Source organism: Perca flavescens, chromosome 4 (assembly GCF_004354835.1).
Source record: "Perca flavescens isolate YP-PL-M2 chromosome 4, PFLA_1.0, whole genome shotgun sequence".
Classification (NCBI taxonomy): domain Eukaryota; kingdom Metazoa; phylum Chordata; class Actinopteri; order Perciformes; family Percidae; genus Perca; species Perca flavescens.
The window spans coordinates 41,451,002-41,466,794 of NC_041334.1; the positions used below are offsets into that span (position 1 = coordinate 41,451,002).

Here is a 15,793-nt window from a genome sequence, read left to right on the forward strand (position 1 = left end):
CCCTACTGCATACAATTAAGTTGCATATTAAACTGGGCCTACAAAAGTGTGTTGGGTGGCCTAAAGCCTTTATACACACCTATTTTTGCATATCTACTACGTTATTGAAATAATAATTGTTGGCATGACATTATGTATCATCTTTTAATGTTAAATATACCTGTGGCACAGTGAAACCTTATTAACTGTATCTGTGGATGGCTACCTTAATGACTACCTTACTCTGATAGGCCAGTAAGCACAGGGGATTTATATTTTCTAATAATATGTTGGATTCTTGTTAAGACAATTTAATGTTTGAAAAAACTTTCAAAAATAAACAATTTGGAGGCCCCCCTGCAATGACTCTGAGGACCCCCTAGGGGTCCCGGACCACCTGTTGAAGATCTCTGAACTATGGAAATCTAACGGAAAATTATGTCAACTGAAGGAGATTTTTAAAATGAGTCATTATTATATTGACAGTGTTCTAATCTTTCTCTCTTTAATCCCCATCACTTTACCCTCCTCTCTTTTTTACTCTTATCTCTGATTTATTCCCTCCTTTCTTTGCCTCTTCTTCCTCCCCTTTATTGCCCTCTTCCACACACTTCTTCACCCCTCATGCTAATTCTCTCTCCTCACCTGCTTTTCTATCGTGCCCTCTTTTTGTCCATTCATACTTCTACCTTTCTTTGACTCCCCACAGCTAAGTCTTCTCTCTAGGCCGGTCCACTCCTAGACTTCCTCTCGTGTCTTTCTCCGTCCATTGGCTCGCTCTCCTCCAGACTCCTCCGCCATCATGCCTCCTCAGCTCCCGTCCCAGAAACAGAACGGTCCCAGGATCCTGCAGGGCGATCTGAGTGCCCTCAGCCCGGCCATCAAGCAGTTTGTGGATGCCAACGTGAGTCTGTGCCAGCCCGAATGCCTCCACATCTGCGACGGCTCTGACGAGGAGAACCGAGCCATCCTGACTCAGCTGGAGGAGCAGGGGATGATCAAGAAGCTTACCAAATATGAGAACTGGTAGGTCGGCCGGGGCCGTTCACGGTTTCTGGAGTCACAGTAGTGTTATATCATAGGACAACTGTTCAAAATATTGTTTTTTTTGGTGTGAGCCACAAAGTAAAAGTATGACCTGGGTGAGATGAAAGAAATGTTTACTGATGACCTGACTCCCAGTCTGTAACCCAAAGCAATTGGCTAGTGTTAATTTGTCCCGTGACTAAGACGAGACGAGGCGAGTCTGCACCAATGTCCCAAAACGCTGACTAAGACTAAACTAACAGCATTATTGTTGACGAAAAAAGACGAGACTGAAACGTTTTGCATAAAATAAAAACTAAGATAAAATCTCTCTTCATTTTTGTCTACAATCGTCTCTACTTTTCCATCCTGAGACAGAATATTCAGCTGTTACTAGGGTTGGGTACCAAGACCCGGTGCCTTAACGACCGGTATCTACCGAACCGAACAGCAACGCAGATTTTGGTGGCACTGAAATGCCTGCTCTTCTCTCGATGCTCCTAAACGGACGTTAGAGGCAACCGAAACATCGCTGCACGGGACACTAGTTAACACTACACCTGGCAGCAGCTAACGTTAGCCTACCATTAGCCTACCGTTAGCTAGTAGCCGGAGTAAACACGGTTAAAATGCTGACAGCTAAAAGGTGTAAAAGTTTGTTTGTATTTCAGTGGAGAGGATCCAACAGCGAGACGTACGACAGTATGTAACTGCCATTGTCTGAAAAACAACACAGACGGTGCGTTCACTTGAAACTCGCCTCGCCAGCCTCGTGTTGCATTCAAAGTTATTGTAAAATACCCTCTTCCCATCCAGTGGTTGTTTTTGTCGTTTAACAGCAATTTACTGGTGAAATAAGGAAGAGGCTCGACATTCATATAACTTTATATAATTTATTTTTATATAACTATTTGACAGAAATAATCTCAGAAATAATTTGTTGGGTTTAGGTAAAGAAGAACGGGACAGTTGGGTTTAGGTAAAGAAGAACGGGACAGTTGGGTTTAGATAAAGAAGAACGGGACAGTTGGGTTTAGGTAAAGAAGAACGGGACAGTTGGGTTTAGGTAAAGAAGAACGGGACAGTTAGGTTTAGATAAAGAAGAACGGGACAGTTGGGTTTAGGTAAAGAAGAACGGGACAGTTGGGTTTAGGTAAAGAAGAACAGGACAGTTGGGTTTAGGTAAAGAAGAACTGGACAGTTGGGTTTAGATAAAGAAGAACTGGACAGTTGGGTTTAGATAAAGAAGAACGGGAAAGTTGGGTTTAGATAAAGATGGGTTTAGATAAAGAAGAACGGGACAGTTGGGTTTAGATAAAGAAGAACGGGAAAGTTGGGTTTAGATAAAGATGGGTTTAGATAAAGAAGAACGGGACAGTTGGGTTTAGATAAAGAAGAACGGGACAGTTGGGTTTAGAGAAAGAAGAACGGGACAAATGGGTTTAGATAAAGAGGAACGGGACAGTTGGGTTTAGGTAAAGAAGAACGGGACAGTTGGGTTTAGGTAAAGAAGAACGGGACAGTTGGGTTTAGATAAAGAAGAACGGGACAGTTGGGTTTAGATAAAGAAGAACTGGACAGTTGGGTTTAGATAAAGAAGAACAATATGCAGATTTTCGGGCTTTCGTACTACTCGCTACTGTAGTCGCTCTTAATGCTACGTCATCTTCTCATTGACTTTATATTGGCATTGTTTTCCGTGGTGGCCACTCAGAGTTTTCACACATTCGTGCCACCACCACGTAATCCGTTAATAGTTCGTGATCATTTCACAGAGTTCTGGGAGACCGGGCTGGACCAGTAAGTCCAGTTCATTCGGTCAGAGTTCACCGGCGTAGCAGCAGACAACAAACAGACATGATCAGTGAGCATTGCTTCAGGTTAAACAGGCGCGAGTTCAACAAACAAAGATCCTGCAGCCTCTATCAACTTGTTTTCTGATAACAAACTTGTTCCATTACTGTGCAAAAAAAAGAAGAAAATCTAAAATGCAATAAATTTCCCCTTCAATCCTTCTCCTCCCTTCCTCCTCTCCCTCTTTCACTTCTTACCTCCATTCCATCCCTCCTCCTCTCCTCTCCCTCCTGCAGCTGGTTGGCCAGGACCGACCCGAGGGATGTGGCCCGTGTGGAGAGTAAGACTGTGATTGTGACCCGGGACAAGAGGGACACCGTGCCCACGCCGCTGGGGGGCGGAGTTAGCCAGCTCGGCCGCTGGATGTCCCCGGAAGAATTTGACAAGGCGATGGATCAACGGTTCCCCGGCTGCATGAAAGGTACCACAGAGAACCATGTGGTACTCAATTTAGCCTATTCTGTCTAGACCAGGGGTGTCAAACTCAATTGCACCTTGGGCCACACTGGAAAAAGAGAATCGCACCAAGGCCAGACATGTATTCAATTCAAATTCAAAACAACTTTATTTATCCCCATAGGGCAATTCTGATTTTAGCCTACCAGTCGTATCAACAAGACAAGACAACACTTAATCAGGCATACAGACAAACAGAGAAACACTGTCAATGACATCATATTGCATAAATGGGAATCAAAATCAAGCAAGAAATACACATACGCAGGCCACAATACTGATTAAGCAGCAACCAACTCTCAAGATAGTAGCATATTAAATAAATAATAATAATACGAAAGTAAATACTAAATAAGTAATGATACAAAGGTTTTGAATGCCTGGTGCATATTTAGTTGCCGCTGTCAACAATATTTAAGAATTTAATGGCTGAGGGAATAAAAGAATTGGCATATCTGTTAGTTTTCCTTGGGGGGGCAAGGTAGCGTCGTCCTGAGGGCATTAGGCAGAATTCCTGACTAAGAACACGGCCAGGATAACTCATAACCTGTCTAGCCTTCTGGAGCACCCGTTTTTTCCAAAGGGAGCTCAGGTCTGATTTTGACAATACTGCTTAGTCTATTCTTGTCCCGCACAGACAATCCATAAAACCAGCAGATAAAAGAAAATGTTAAAAGGCTTTCAATAAATCAATAATAAAAGTTACATAAGATCCTCTGCGACACATTGAAAGAATTTAGCTTCCGCATCAAGTGGATTCTCTGTTGTCCCCGCTTAAGTGTTTTATGTAGAGTTTATTGATATGCTTTTATTTCATCAAAAAGTAAATATCTTTGACTCAGTGATTGCATGTCTCATATAGTCTTCTCTCTTACAGTTTGGTCCACATAAAGCTCTGAAAAAGTGACCAAAAAAGTTCCAAAGCCATCCTAGAATTTAGCAAATCGAGCAAAACAATGATTACATTTTCTCAGTATGCTTCCACCCAGCTGACCCAAAACAAACTCTTTCTCAGCCTGAATATTAAACTCTCTGCTTCTTCTGGGGGGGTCTCAAAGTCGGCAAATTTACCAAATTCTGCTTTAAGTGTCGCGTAATTGCAAGTTGAAGAACAGTTTCCCATGTTTTTGGTTTGGCGCACCAAAACTAGGTGGGCCGAAAATATATTGTGAACCAAGATTGATATGCGGGCCGGATCAGAATTAGCAAGGGGCCGGATTTTGCCCGCGGGCCTCGAGTTTGACACATGTAATCCAGACAATTTTATCCAAACAGGGTGAACAATGCAATAGAATCAAAACTGAGAAAAATGATATTATGAATAAGATCTTGTGTTGCCTGGGTGACCCCTGTTTCAGCAATAATCAGTTATAACAACATTTTATTATTAATTCGTCACATTAACACAGTAGCCTGGCTCCGCCCTCCTACGTACAGTACAGGCCAAAAGTTTGGACACACCTTCTCATTCAATGCGTTTCCTTTTTATTTTCATGACTATTTACATTGTAGATTCTCACTGAAGGCATCAAAACTATGAATGAACACATATGGAATTATGTACTTAACAAAAAAGTGTGAAATAACTGAAAACATGTCTTATATTTTAGATTCTTCAAAGTAGCCACCCTTTGCTTTTTTTGATAACTCTGCAAACCCTTGGTGTTCTCTCAATGAGCTTCATGAGGTAGTCACCTGAAATGGTTTTACCTTCACAGGTGTGCTTTGTCAGGGTTCATTAGTGGAATTATTTCCCTTATTAATAAAAAAGCAAAGGGTGGCTACTTTGAAGAATCTAAAATATAAGACATGTTTTCAGTTATTTCACACTTTTTTTGTTAAGTACATAATTCCATATGTGTTCATTCATAGTTTTGATGCCTTCATTGAGAATCTACGCCCTCCTACGTACTTCCGCTCAATTTTCAATTTTCATGAATGCTGTGTCTCTGTGTTTAGCAGACTGGACCCATACGACCTGAGAGCTCTGGGTGGTTTAATAATACACAGCTTCTCTGACTCTCTCTCCTCAGGCCGTACCATGTACGTGATTCCCTTCAGCATGGGTCCGGTGGGCTCCCCCCTGTCTAAGATGGGAGTGCAGCTGACAGACTCTCCCTACGTGGTGGCCAGTATGAGGGTGATGACCCGCATGGGGACGGCTGTGCTGTCCGCTCTGGGGACAGGAGAGTTTGTCCGCTGTCTGCACTCCGTCGGCTGTCCTCTGCCGCTCAAAAGTACGTCAACACACATCATCTCGTTTTCTGTCATATACTACTGGTACTTCTGTTGCACTTCTAGTATTACAGCCGGTGTTTGGTGTTTTAAGCCCCCAACGTTGCCTTCCAGGCAGCGCGGCAATGGTTATGTTTAGGGTTAAGGTTGGGGTTAGCTGCCTGGAAGGCAATGTGAGCATTACAACCACTATTAGCGCTGATATGTACTTTACTCTTTTAGTAACCCTAACCCACTGCTGCCACTGATACTAGTTTTAATAAATGGTGAAATCACAGTGACTAGCATTACTACTGATTCTACTACGACTGATTGTGATGCTGTCATAAGCAGTGGCACACGGACTCTGCAGCAGAATTTTAAACAATTAAAATATAATTAAAACTCAGAATCAGGGGTGGAGCCAGACCTTGTAAACCTTCGTCGACTCGGCCCTAACCTATGGTGGGCAGGCTCCATTTAACGGCTATATGTACTATTTTTCAAGACATTTGATAATTGATGATCTGATAATTCTATTTTTAAGTTACATAATGTAGGTATAGAATAGGGATTTGGTGTTAACAGCATCTTGAAACCTATTTTCACAGAATCGATGGCGATATTCCCCCAGTAGAACTTTTGCTCTGTTAATTTGCCACTCTTGAGGGTACATTACTTTAAAATCCTAAAAGATTTGGGGCTTTTGGGAAAACATTTGGGGCTGGAGCCCGAGAAGCCAACCCTTCGCTCTCTACATAAAGCCAAAAACATAGTCCGCTAATTTCCGCAGATTTTCATTCTGCATCACCGCTGAAAACTGAACAAAAAATCTGCAGACTCCGTTTGGGTCTGTTACTACAAATACTAATGCAACAATCATTATAATGACCAGCCAGGTGCTACTGAGTACTATATATTCAGTTGTAATTTAGTGACATTGCCTTCTATCCTCCAAACTCATGCTGTCCACTGATTTACATAAACCCATTTTGTCTTTCAGAGCCCTTGGTGAACAACTGGCCCTGTAACCCCGAGCAGACCCTAGTGGCCCACATCCCAGACGGCCGGCAGATCGTGTCGTTCGGTAGCGGCTACGGAGGAAACTCCCTGCTGGGCAAGAAGTGCTTCGCTCTGCGCATTGCCTCTCGTATCGCCAAGGAGGAGGGCTGGCTGGCAGAGCACATGCTGGTAAAGAACGACAAGAAAACCATGTTGAGTAACACTTGAAGGTATCGACATAACTATGACATGACACTGTCATGAACGTGTAATTAACCTTATAAACTAGTCATGAATGTGTATGACTTCTGTCATTAAGTGTCATTCGGTTTTTGTCATGACAAGTTGACATTGTTTGGGGGTGTCTTGATTATGACAACTTGACATTAATCAAAGTGACATTACATTTGTTTGGGATGTCTTTGTAACTGGACATTAAACAGGATGATATTATGTCCAGTTGTCATTAAAAAGACATCCCAAACAAATGTAATGTCAACTTGTCATGACCAAGACAACTTCTGGTAATGTCACTTTGATTAATGTCAACTTGTCATAATCAAGACAAATTTAATCACAGCTTGTCATGACAAAAATCGACACTTAATGACAGAATTCATATACATTCATGACTTGTTTATGTTTATGACACGTTCATGACAGTGTGATGTCATAGTTATGACAATGTCATGTCACGATAATGTCGATACCTTCAAGTAAAGTGTTACCCAAAATATCATAGCCTACATATAACATATATATATATAATAATAATATATCATGGGGACTCTCCACAACATTTCATTTCATGTCATTTAGCTGATGGTTTTATCCAAATCAACATACAATTGCTATATCCCCTTAACGCCGACTGTCGCTAATCTGCATCAAACCCCTTCCATTCCGACTGCAGGCAAGATAGCGTGGGTGTATTCCCCCCAATGCCGGTTTGTTTACATGCGATACATACTTCGGAACCTTTTACATGCACTGGTTTCTCGTAGGACCGGTCGGAGTGGGAGATATATCCGTTTCACGTAAGCAAAATTAACCCTAAACCTAACCCTACCCCTAACCCTAAAGAAACTACTGTCAATGTTAGGGAGTAGGAGAGTGTTTTCTTTCTTGCCGTTGTCAAGATCCATGTATTTGTCATTTACAGTTTAGAAGTTCTAACAACTTTGTGACATGAATGAAATCTACTGTGTTTTATTAATTTTACCATTTTGTAAAGAATTTTACCATGAATGCCTGTTGTCGCTAATTTGCATCATACCTAAATTTATATCTATTACCATATGCTATAGACAAATTAACAATCTCAACTTAATTTAGCATCAACTTGGAGCCAGAAACAAACATAATATTTTGTTTATATAATTGTGAATAAATTCAGGCGTCAAGGGGATATACGTCAGAGGTAACACACCTCTGGAGCAACTAGGGGTTAAGTGTCTTGCTCAGGGACACATTAGTTGATGTATCACAGTGGGAATTGAACCCAGGTCTCCCACACCAAAGTAATGTGTCATATCCACTACTCCATCACCATCATCACCACCCTGACCAAGCCAAATGTTTGTCTCATGCTCAGATCCTGGGCGTGACCAACCCTGCGGGGGAGAAGAAGTACATGGCGGCAGCGTTCCCCAGCGCCTGTGGGAAGACCAACCTGGCCATGCTGTGTCCCACGCTGCCCGGCTGGAAGGTTGAGTGCGTGGGAGACGATATCGCCTGGATGAAGTTTGACCACCAAGGTGAGGGACTCAATTTAACATCGGGAGCATTCAATTTTTCCAGTGAACATTAATCAACATTGAAACAATGTAAATGTTCCCGAGTTAGCTCGAAAGGGCTAATTTTCATCGGTAGTCCCCCAGCCAGATGTAAAACAGGCAGCCTTTAAAATAATGACAGGTATAAAATCACAAGATAAAATTACATACAACACATTATGGTTAATAAATACAATTCCAGTAAAATACTTATATTAACTTCAAATTACAACTATATTTAGGTTACACTTTACATGAAGGTAGCTACATAAGAGTGACGTTTATGACACTGTCATGGACGTGTCATAAACATTTATGACATAATGCATCTTTTAGTAAGTGACATTCGGTTTTTGTCATGACAAGTTATGGTTAGAGTTATGGTTAAGAGCGTTTTATGGTTCTGTGGAGGCTCCACGCACAGCTTTCGCCGTAGCCTAGGTGCGTGTGTCTGTGTGTCTGTGTGTGTCTGTGTATCTGTGTGTGTGTGTGTGTGTGTGTGTGTGTGTGTGTGTGTGTCTGTGTGTGTGTGTGTGTGTGTGTGTGTGTGTGTGTTTGTATGCAGAAGCATAAAAAGGCCTTTAGAGTTCATGTGTTACCTTCAAGTAAAATGTTACCCAATATTTAATAGAAATATTATTATAATACAATAAATCTATTTTTCATTTATTTACATTTTCCTCTTCTTTGTTGCCTGTCCCTGTCGCTACAGGCAACCTGCGTGCAATCAACCCTGAGAATGGCTTTTTCGGAGTCGCGCCCGGCACCTCGGTCAACACCAACCCCAACGCCATGGAGACCATCGTGAAGAACACCATTTTCACCAACATTGCCGAGACCAGTGACGGGGGAGTGTACTGGGAAGGAATGGACCAATCGCTGCCCGCTGGAGTCAGCATCACCTCCTGGAAGAACCAGCCCTGGAGCTCGCAGGACGGTAAGACCTTCTATACTCATTTCATAAAGAGGTTAGAAAAGGAAAGTCCACTCAAGGCTAACAACACCAGAAAACAGGATGTCAAAAACCAACGTGACTTCGCGTAAACACACACGCCCACTTTCTAAAGCCAAGTGACGGTTGGGTGACACGCGGGACTCGATCCCCTCGGAGCACTTTTACTGAACAATAACTGATTTATTGAACACGTTTATTAAAGAGAGAACATTTCATTAGCAAGGTGATCAGAGGTGTGTTTAAAAGAGCAACACATGACTAAAAACTAGAGAAAATCAGAATTAAGGGTAAGGAAAAGATCTTCTGAAATAAAGCTTAACATTCTCTCTCAATTTCAATTTTCAATTTCATGTTGCTTTATTGGCATGACAAAAAAACATCTGTGTTGCCAAAGCATAAGAACAAGCATGCATATAAACAACGACAAGGAGTAAATACATCTGATATAATAATACTAGTAAAACAGGATAATTATGATATAAATGCAGATACTAAACATTCTCTGTCTCTCTCTCCCTCCCTCTCCATCCCTCCCTCTCTCTCTCTCTCCAGGCGAACCCTGTGCTCACCCCAACTCTCGTTTCTGCACTCCAGCCGGTCAGTGTCCGATCATCGATCCGCTGTGGGAATCCCCAGAGGGAGTCCCAATCGAGGCCATCATATTCGGAGGCCGCAGGCCAGAAGGTGAGCATGCAGGACCTGCAGGGACAACCTGGTAGAATGAGAGGAGAGGATAGAGACAGCATGCAGTGGGATCACATAAGTAAAATAAAAAATGACTTCTGGCTCTGCTTGCGTTCAGGTGTCCCTCTGGTATACGAGGCTTTCAGCTGGCAGCACGGTGTGTTTGTTGGAGCAGCCATGAGGTCGGAGGCCACCGCTGCAGCTGAACACAAAGGTCAGTATCTAATCTGTCTGAACACAAAATACTGTTTGTTTAAATAAATGGATTTTAAGGGAGTGTCCTCACCCTCAGGCACAGATGCTCAGCCTCTGAGCTAGAGTCGACATATTTTGCATTCAGCATTTCAATCAGGAGAGACTTCCTTGCAAATATAACATATTTATTGTACAGACAAAACATGAAATAAGAAATGTACAAAGTCTCTGGAGATTAGACTCCATCGAATCCATATGTCATAAAGGGTTAGTGAAACCCAAACATATCCCCCAGACACTGGTAGGAGGCCTTTAAAACAGGATGTCATGCTGTGATTGGTTTGTGACAAATGGCCGAATCTGATTGGTTTAACTAACAATGAAACAGCTGAATCTGATTGACTACTGACAATTGAAATGCCACGAAAAAGCTGATCAATTAGGAGTGATGAAAAAGGGAATATGAAGTCTTCCTGTAAGAACTTATGCTGAGCTCCATTTCATTTGTTGGGGCCTTGTTGCACGGAGTTTTATAAAAGCTGAAGCTTCTGATGAATGACGCAGCAAGTCTCTCACGTATTCTGTGTTACGTACTGTAGATGTACAGTACGTACAGATGGATTTATGTCCCAGGAGATGACTAAAAATGTTCTCTCTTCTTTGTCCCCCTTCTTTTCTGCAGGTAAGATGATCATGCACGACCCCTTCGCCATGCGGCCCTTCTTTGGCTACAACTTCGGCCAGTACCTCTCTCACTGGCTGAGCATGGCCGAGCGCCCCGGTGCCAAGCTCCCCAAGATCTTTCACGTCAACTGGTTCCGCAAGAGCCCCACCGCCGGATTCCTATGGCCCGGTTTCGGCGACAACATCCGCGTGCTGGACTGGATGTTCAGGCGGGTGAACGGTGAGGCCGGCGCCATGCCCTCTGCCGTGGGCTACCTGCCATACGGTGATTCCCTGAACCTGCAGGGGCTGCAGGAGACCGTGAACCTCACAGAGCTGTTCTCCCTGGATCAGGAGTTCTGGCAGAGGGAGGTGGAGGAGGTGAGGAGGTACCTTACCGTGCAGGTGAATGACGACCTGCCCAGCGAGGTGGCCCGGCAGCTGGAGCTCCTGCAGCAGAGAGTGGATCAGATGTAAAGAGGGGTTGAAGGTCCCATGACATGGTTTTCTTTGGATGCTTTTATATAGGCCTTAGTGGTCCCCTAATACTGTATCTGAAGTCTCTTTTATGTAGGCCTTAGTGGTTCCCTAATACTGTATCTGAATTCTCTTTTATACAGACCTTAGTGGTCCCCTAACACTGGGGGACCATAGGCAGGCTGGGGGAACTCATATTAATGTTAAAAAACCTCATAAAGTGACATTTTCATGCCATGGGACCTTTAAAAAGATATACTGAAGAACTCTGACTTTCATAAAGAATTTCTTTCATAGCGGTGGAGCCTTACAACTTCACAAAAGAGGAACGATTCTCCTCTGATAATTCCACTTGTTTGTTTTTTTTCATTAGATTTTTTTGGGCTGCATGATTATGGCCAAAATGATAATCACGATTATTTTGATCAATATTGAGATCACGATCAATTATCACGATTGTCGTTTTTAACCACAGGTTCACGGAGCTTTGGAAAAAAAAACCTTTAATACGGAGCAGTCTATGAACTGAATGACGCGTTTTAAATATCGGTTGATCATGTGACTTTGATCGTGGGAAGCCAAAATCGTGATTGTGATAAAACATTTTGATTAATTGTGCAGCCCTACCCTTTTTTCCCCAGATAATTATTCTGAAAATGCTTCTGCTCAAATTGGGCTGGCGATGATGGGATGAATTATATGAACTTGTAGAAATTGTTAAACTTTTCTCACTGTGCTCATCGTCAGTATGATGTCGGGTTGGTACCGAGTCACGACTGCTGATCTGAAGAGGAGATGTTTCCATCTCATCCATCCACATGCTGTCATAACAGCACTACGTTTGAAACTGTTGTTCTGTGAACTGTACATCTGAATTCTGCTATTTAATAGTAAATTATTATGAACACACTTCATATTGTCATTGCCTAAATAATGGCACAGAAAGAGTAAATGAGTCCGGGTCAGCTCCAGTGTTGTTTGACCTCCCTGCACACACAGGGGAAATATATGCTTCTGTTCCTGTCTTTATTTTTTTGTCTTAATTTATTTTTATACATTGTTGGCATCTCTTGGTTCTGTTTAGTTGAAATCTTGAGCGCCCAAAGATGGGTGGGAATAATAAAAGTATTTTCAAGGATCCAGTCTTCTTCTTTTTTTATTAAAGATGCATGTCATTCGTTTTTCTGATATTATAAGTGTAAAACAAGCCAAAACCGAAATTTAAAACTGCCACAGAGTAGATGCAACTCATTACCACGCAGTGAAAATAATTACAAAACATCCTGTTCAGCTGCTGTAAAAATCATTACAAATGTGGTCGGGTTGTCTCAGGGGGTAGAGCAGGCGCACATATATTTAGAGGTTTATGTCTTGACGCAGAGGTCCAGGGTTTGACTCCGACATGTGACGATTTCCTGCATGTCTCCCCCCCCCTCTCTACCCTTTCTCGTTAGCTGTCCTGTCCATTAAAGGTGGAAAAGCCCCAAAAGTATATATATTCTGATTACTATTTGCAAACAAATAGTAATCAGAATCAGCTTTATTGGCCAGGTTTGCGTAGACAAACAAGGAATTTGACTCTGGTTAATCTTTGCTCTCAATTACAACACTCACTTAACATATAACGAATAAAAAAACAGAAATGACAGTAAGAAATATAAAAAATACTGTTAAGAATACAGTATAACAATACAATAGAATTTACAAATTTACAAGAAATATACAGTAGCAATTGAAGAAAGGGAAGGAATGGTGCAATATCAGTATAGTCCGAGATTTAAGTGCAAAGCAGTTTGGTGCAATGGTCACATATTAATAACAATATTGTAATTGTAAGATTGAAATATATATGAGGTAGATGAGCAGAACAACAAGATGAGCAAAAGAGAGCGCATTCATGATGAGACAACATTTCCTAAATGACCATGAAGGCAGAGACATAAAGCAGGGTCATTTAAAAAGCGAGCAAAAAATAAAAATATTATCCACCAAAAATGCAAACAGGCAACTTATACCGACCAACCTTACATCAAACGACTTCTCAAGAGATTCCACTATCGCAAAGATTCTTAAGAGTATGCTATGTCTCAATGGCTTGGTGCAAGGTGGTCGTAAAACTCAGGCCGAGCTGTGTTTCTCATCTCGACGTTCTGACAAAAATCTAACAGGTTTGATATTATCGTATGTTTTGGTGTCTGTGACTGAAAACTAACTGACTTTATGACAGATTGTCTTTCCGTTGTGTGTCCAAACAATGACCATAAAGGATCTTGAATCTTTAAATGTGAGATGGTGTCATACTTTAGTCTTTTAGATTAGATTCAACTTTATCGTCATTGTGCAGAGTACAAGTACAAAGATAACAAAATGCAGTTTGCGTCCAGAAGTGCAACAAAAGCACTTAAAGTACAATGTGATATAGAAATATAGACAGGACAATAAGTATATTTCAGTGTTAAAAGACCAGAATAAAAATGGCTATATAATATGAACAATGTATGAACAACATGTACAGATATGTGCAATGTAGTAGCAGTAACATACTAGTAGTAGTAAAAATAATATAGATATAGATATATGCAGTGTATTAGCAGGATATATAATAAGAGAAACTGAATAAATATGGATATTCTGAATGAACCATATAGACAGATATGTGCAGTATGTACAGCTATGTGCAGTATGTACAAATATGTGCAGTATGTACAGCTATGTGCAGTGTGGTAACATTATAAGACTAGTAAGAATAAGTGTATGTTCAAATGCTATAAAATTGACTAAAACACCCAAATCCACTGAAAGTAGGGACCTGATCATTTATTTGATTTGTGAAGAGCGTCGTAGGGAACCATCTACGTTATTTCTATTTTGACAATTTGGCTAAAACAAACCCAAATTTATGATATAGAAACATCATGAAAATGGGTCAAATGTTACCGCGAGGACAACAGGAGGAATAAGCTTTTTTTAATATACATATAATATAAGTTCATACACAGCAACACCACATTTCCATAACTAACTCCATCACTCTGCGTTTATGACAAAACCTCAGAGGTGCCTGATTTTAACTGGACCTCAGAGGTACTGGTCATCAGCTGGACCTCAGAGGTACTGGTCATTAACTGGACCTCAGAGGTACTGGTCATTAGCAGGACCTCACAGGTGCTGGTCATCAGCTGGACCTCAGAGGTACTGGTCATCAGCTGGACCTCAGAGGTACTGGTCATCAGCTGGACCACGCTGTATGAGGACACGTGGGTCAGTTCACAGGCTCGCTGCAGCTGTTGTGTAAGACGTGGAGATAATGACGCTGACTAAAGTTAATCATCACTCACTTGTTTTTGACGCTGTTATCTGCGTCCGGTGTGTTTCTTTAGCATGAACCATGTTGCCGTTGTAATGATTATTCGTGAAGGTTCCTGAGAACACAAACAACACGGTGAACTATTACGTCAGTTTGACTTTTACAGATGTATAATCAGACAGACTGTGCAGGAATTTCTTGTGCATGTTCTTCAACACAAGACTTTGACCTATAAACAGGTTACTGGCTTTAAAGGGTAATTACTCAACCTGAACCCTATGTTCCTATGTGTCTGTGTCTAAGTGACTGATGGGAACAACAATCCTTGACATTGGTCCAGTATTAATCGAGACAAAACAAGCTACACTGTAAGTTAATAGGACAATTGTCCAGCTTGTATTTACCTTCACAAAAGTGCTCGTTTTGCCACTGACAGACTCAGATTATTATTCTAAGTGTCTGACAACATTATGGAAAGGATCCCTACAGAGATAGACCTTTTAGTTAAAGAGTAAGATCCTTTTTTTAAACATATAAACATATGCGAAATTGCGTTCGCTAAACACACCAGACTCCATGTAAATAAACAGTCATTTTAGCATCATAAAACACACTTCATTCAAAGTTGACAGAAAGTAAACAAAACTATGAAAAGCCGTTTTGGGTCGTCTTTCCACTTTTACAACCATCACCACTCTAGTTTTGGTTTAAATAAACACATAGTTTACTGATTTACATATCATCATGAAAATATGCTGGCTCTATACACGCTAAAAGTACTGTTTTTTTTTTTTAAATGGAGTTTGGTGGGTTTAGCACTAGCAACTTCAGAGCTGTTTCTCGTTAAACAGAAAGGTCTCAAAGAGGTTTTAAAAGTCTATCTCTGTACGGATCCTTTCCATAATGTTGTCAGACATTTAGAATAATAATCTGAGCAGCGGCAAAACAAGCACTTTATGAAGGTAAATACAAGATGGACAATTGTCCTATTAACTGATATTACAGCGTGTTTCTCCGCTGCAGACTTAAGCGATCTAGCTTAATACTGGACCAATGTCAAAGATTGTTCCCATCAGTCACTTAGACACAGAGACATAGGAACATAGGGTTGAAAAAAATGGTAGTTACCCTTTAAAGAATGATTAGAAGTTATTATATAGTTATTTTTATTATTATATAAGTATTTGCTTGCCCATTTTGAGCCAC

General features: G+C 41.2%; 1 protein-coding gene across 1 annotated transcript; it reads left to right on the forward strand.

The window, feature by feature from the left end:
- The first annotated feature begins 781 nt into the window (after positions 1-781).
- pck1 (phosphoenolpyruvate carboxykinase 1 (soluble)) lies at positions 782-11,280 on the forward strand. Its single transcript, XM_028576499.1, has 9 exons — positions 782-1,005; positions 3,096-3,280; positions 5,349-5,552; positions 6,533-6,720; positions 8,126-8,288; positions 9,019-9,243; positions 9,814-9,945; positions 10,064-10,159; positions 10,823-11,280. Exons 1-9 carry the CDS (start codon positions 782-784, stop codon positions 11,278-11,280), a joined length of 1,875 nt encoding a protein of 624 aa, XP_028432300.1.
- The last annotated feature ends 4,513 nt before the right edge of the window (positions 11,281-15,793 follow it).

Coding starts and splice junctions, on each gene's coding strand:
- pck1 (XM_028576499.1), top strand. CDS start 782: ATGCCTCCTCAGCTCCCGTCCCAGAAACAGAACGGTCCCAGGATCCTG. Junction 5,553..6,532: donor CTGTCCTCTGCCGCTCAAAA/GTACGTCAACAC, acceptor TTTGTCTTTCAG/AGCCCTTGGTGAACAACTGG. Junction 9,244..9,813: donor GCCCTGGAGCTCGCAGGACG/GTAAGACCTTCT, acceptor CTCTCTCTCCAG/GCGAACCCTGTGCTCACCCC.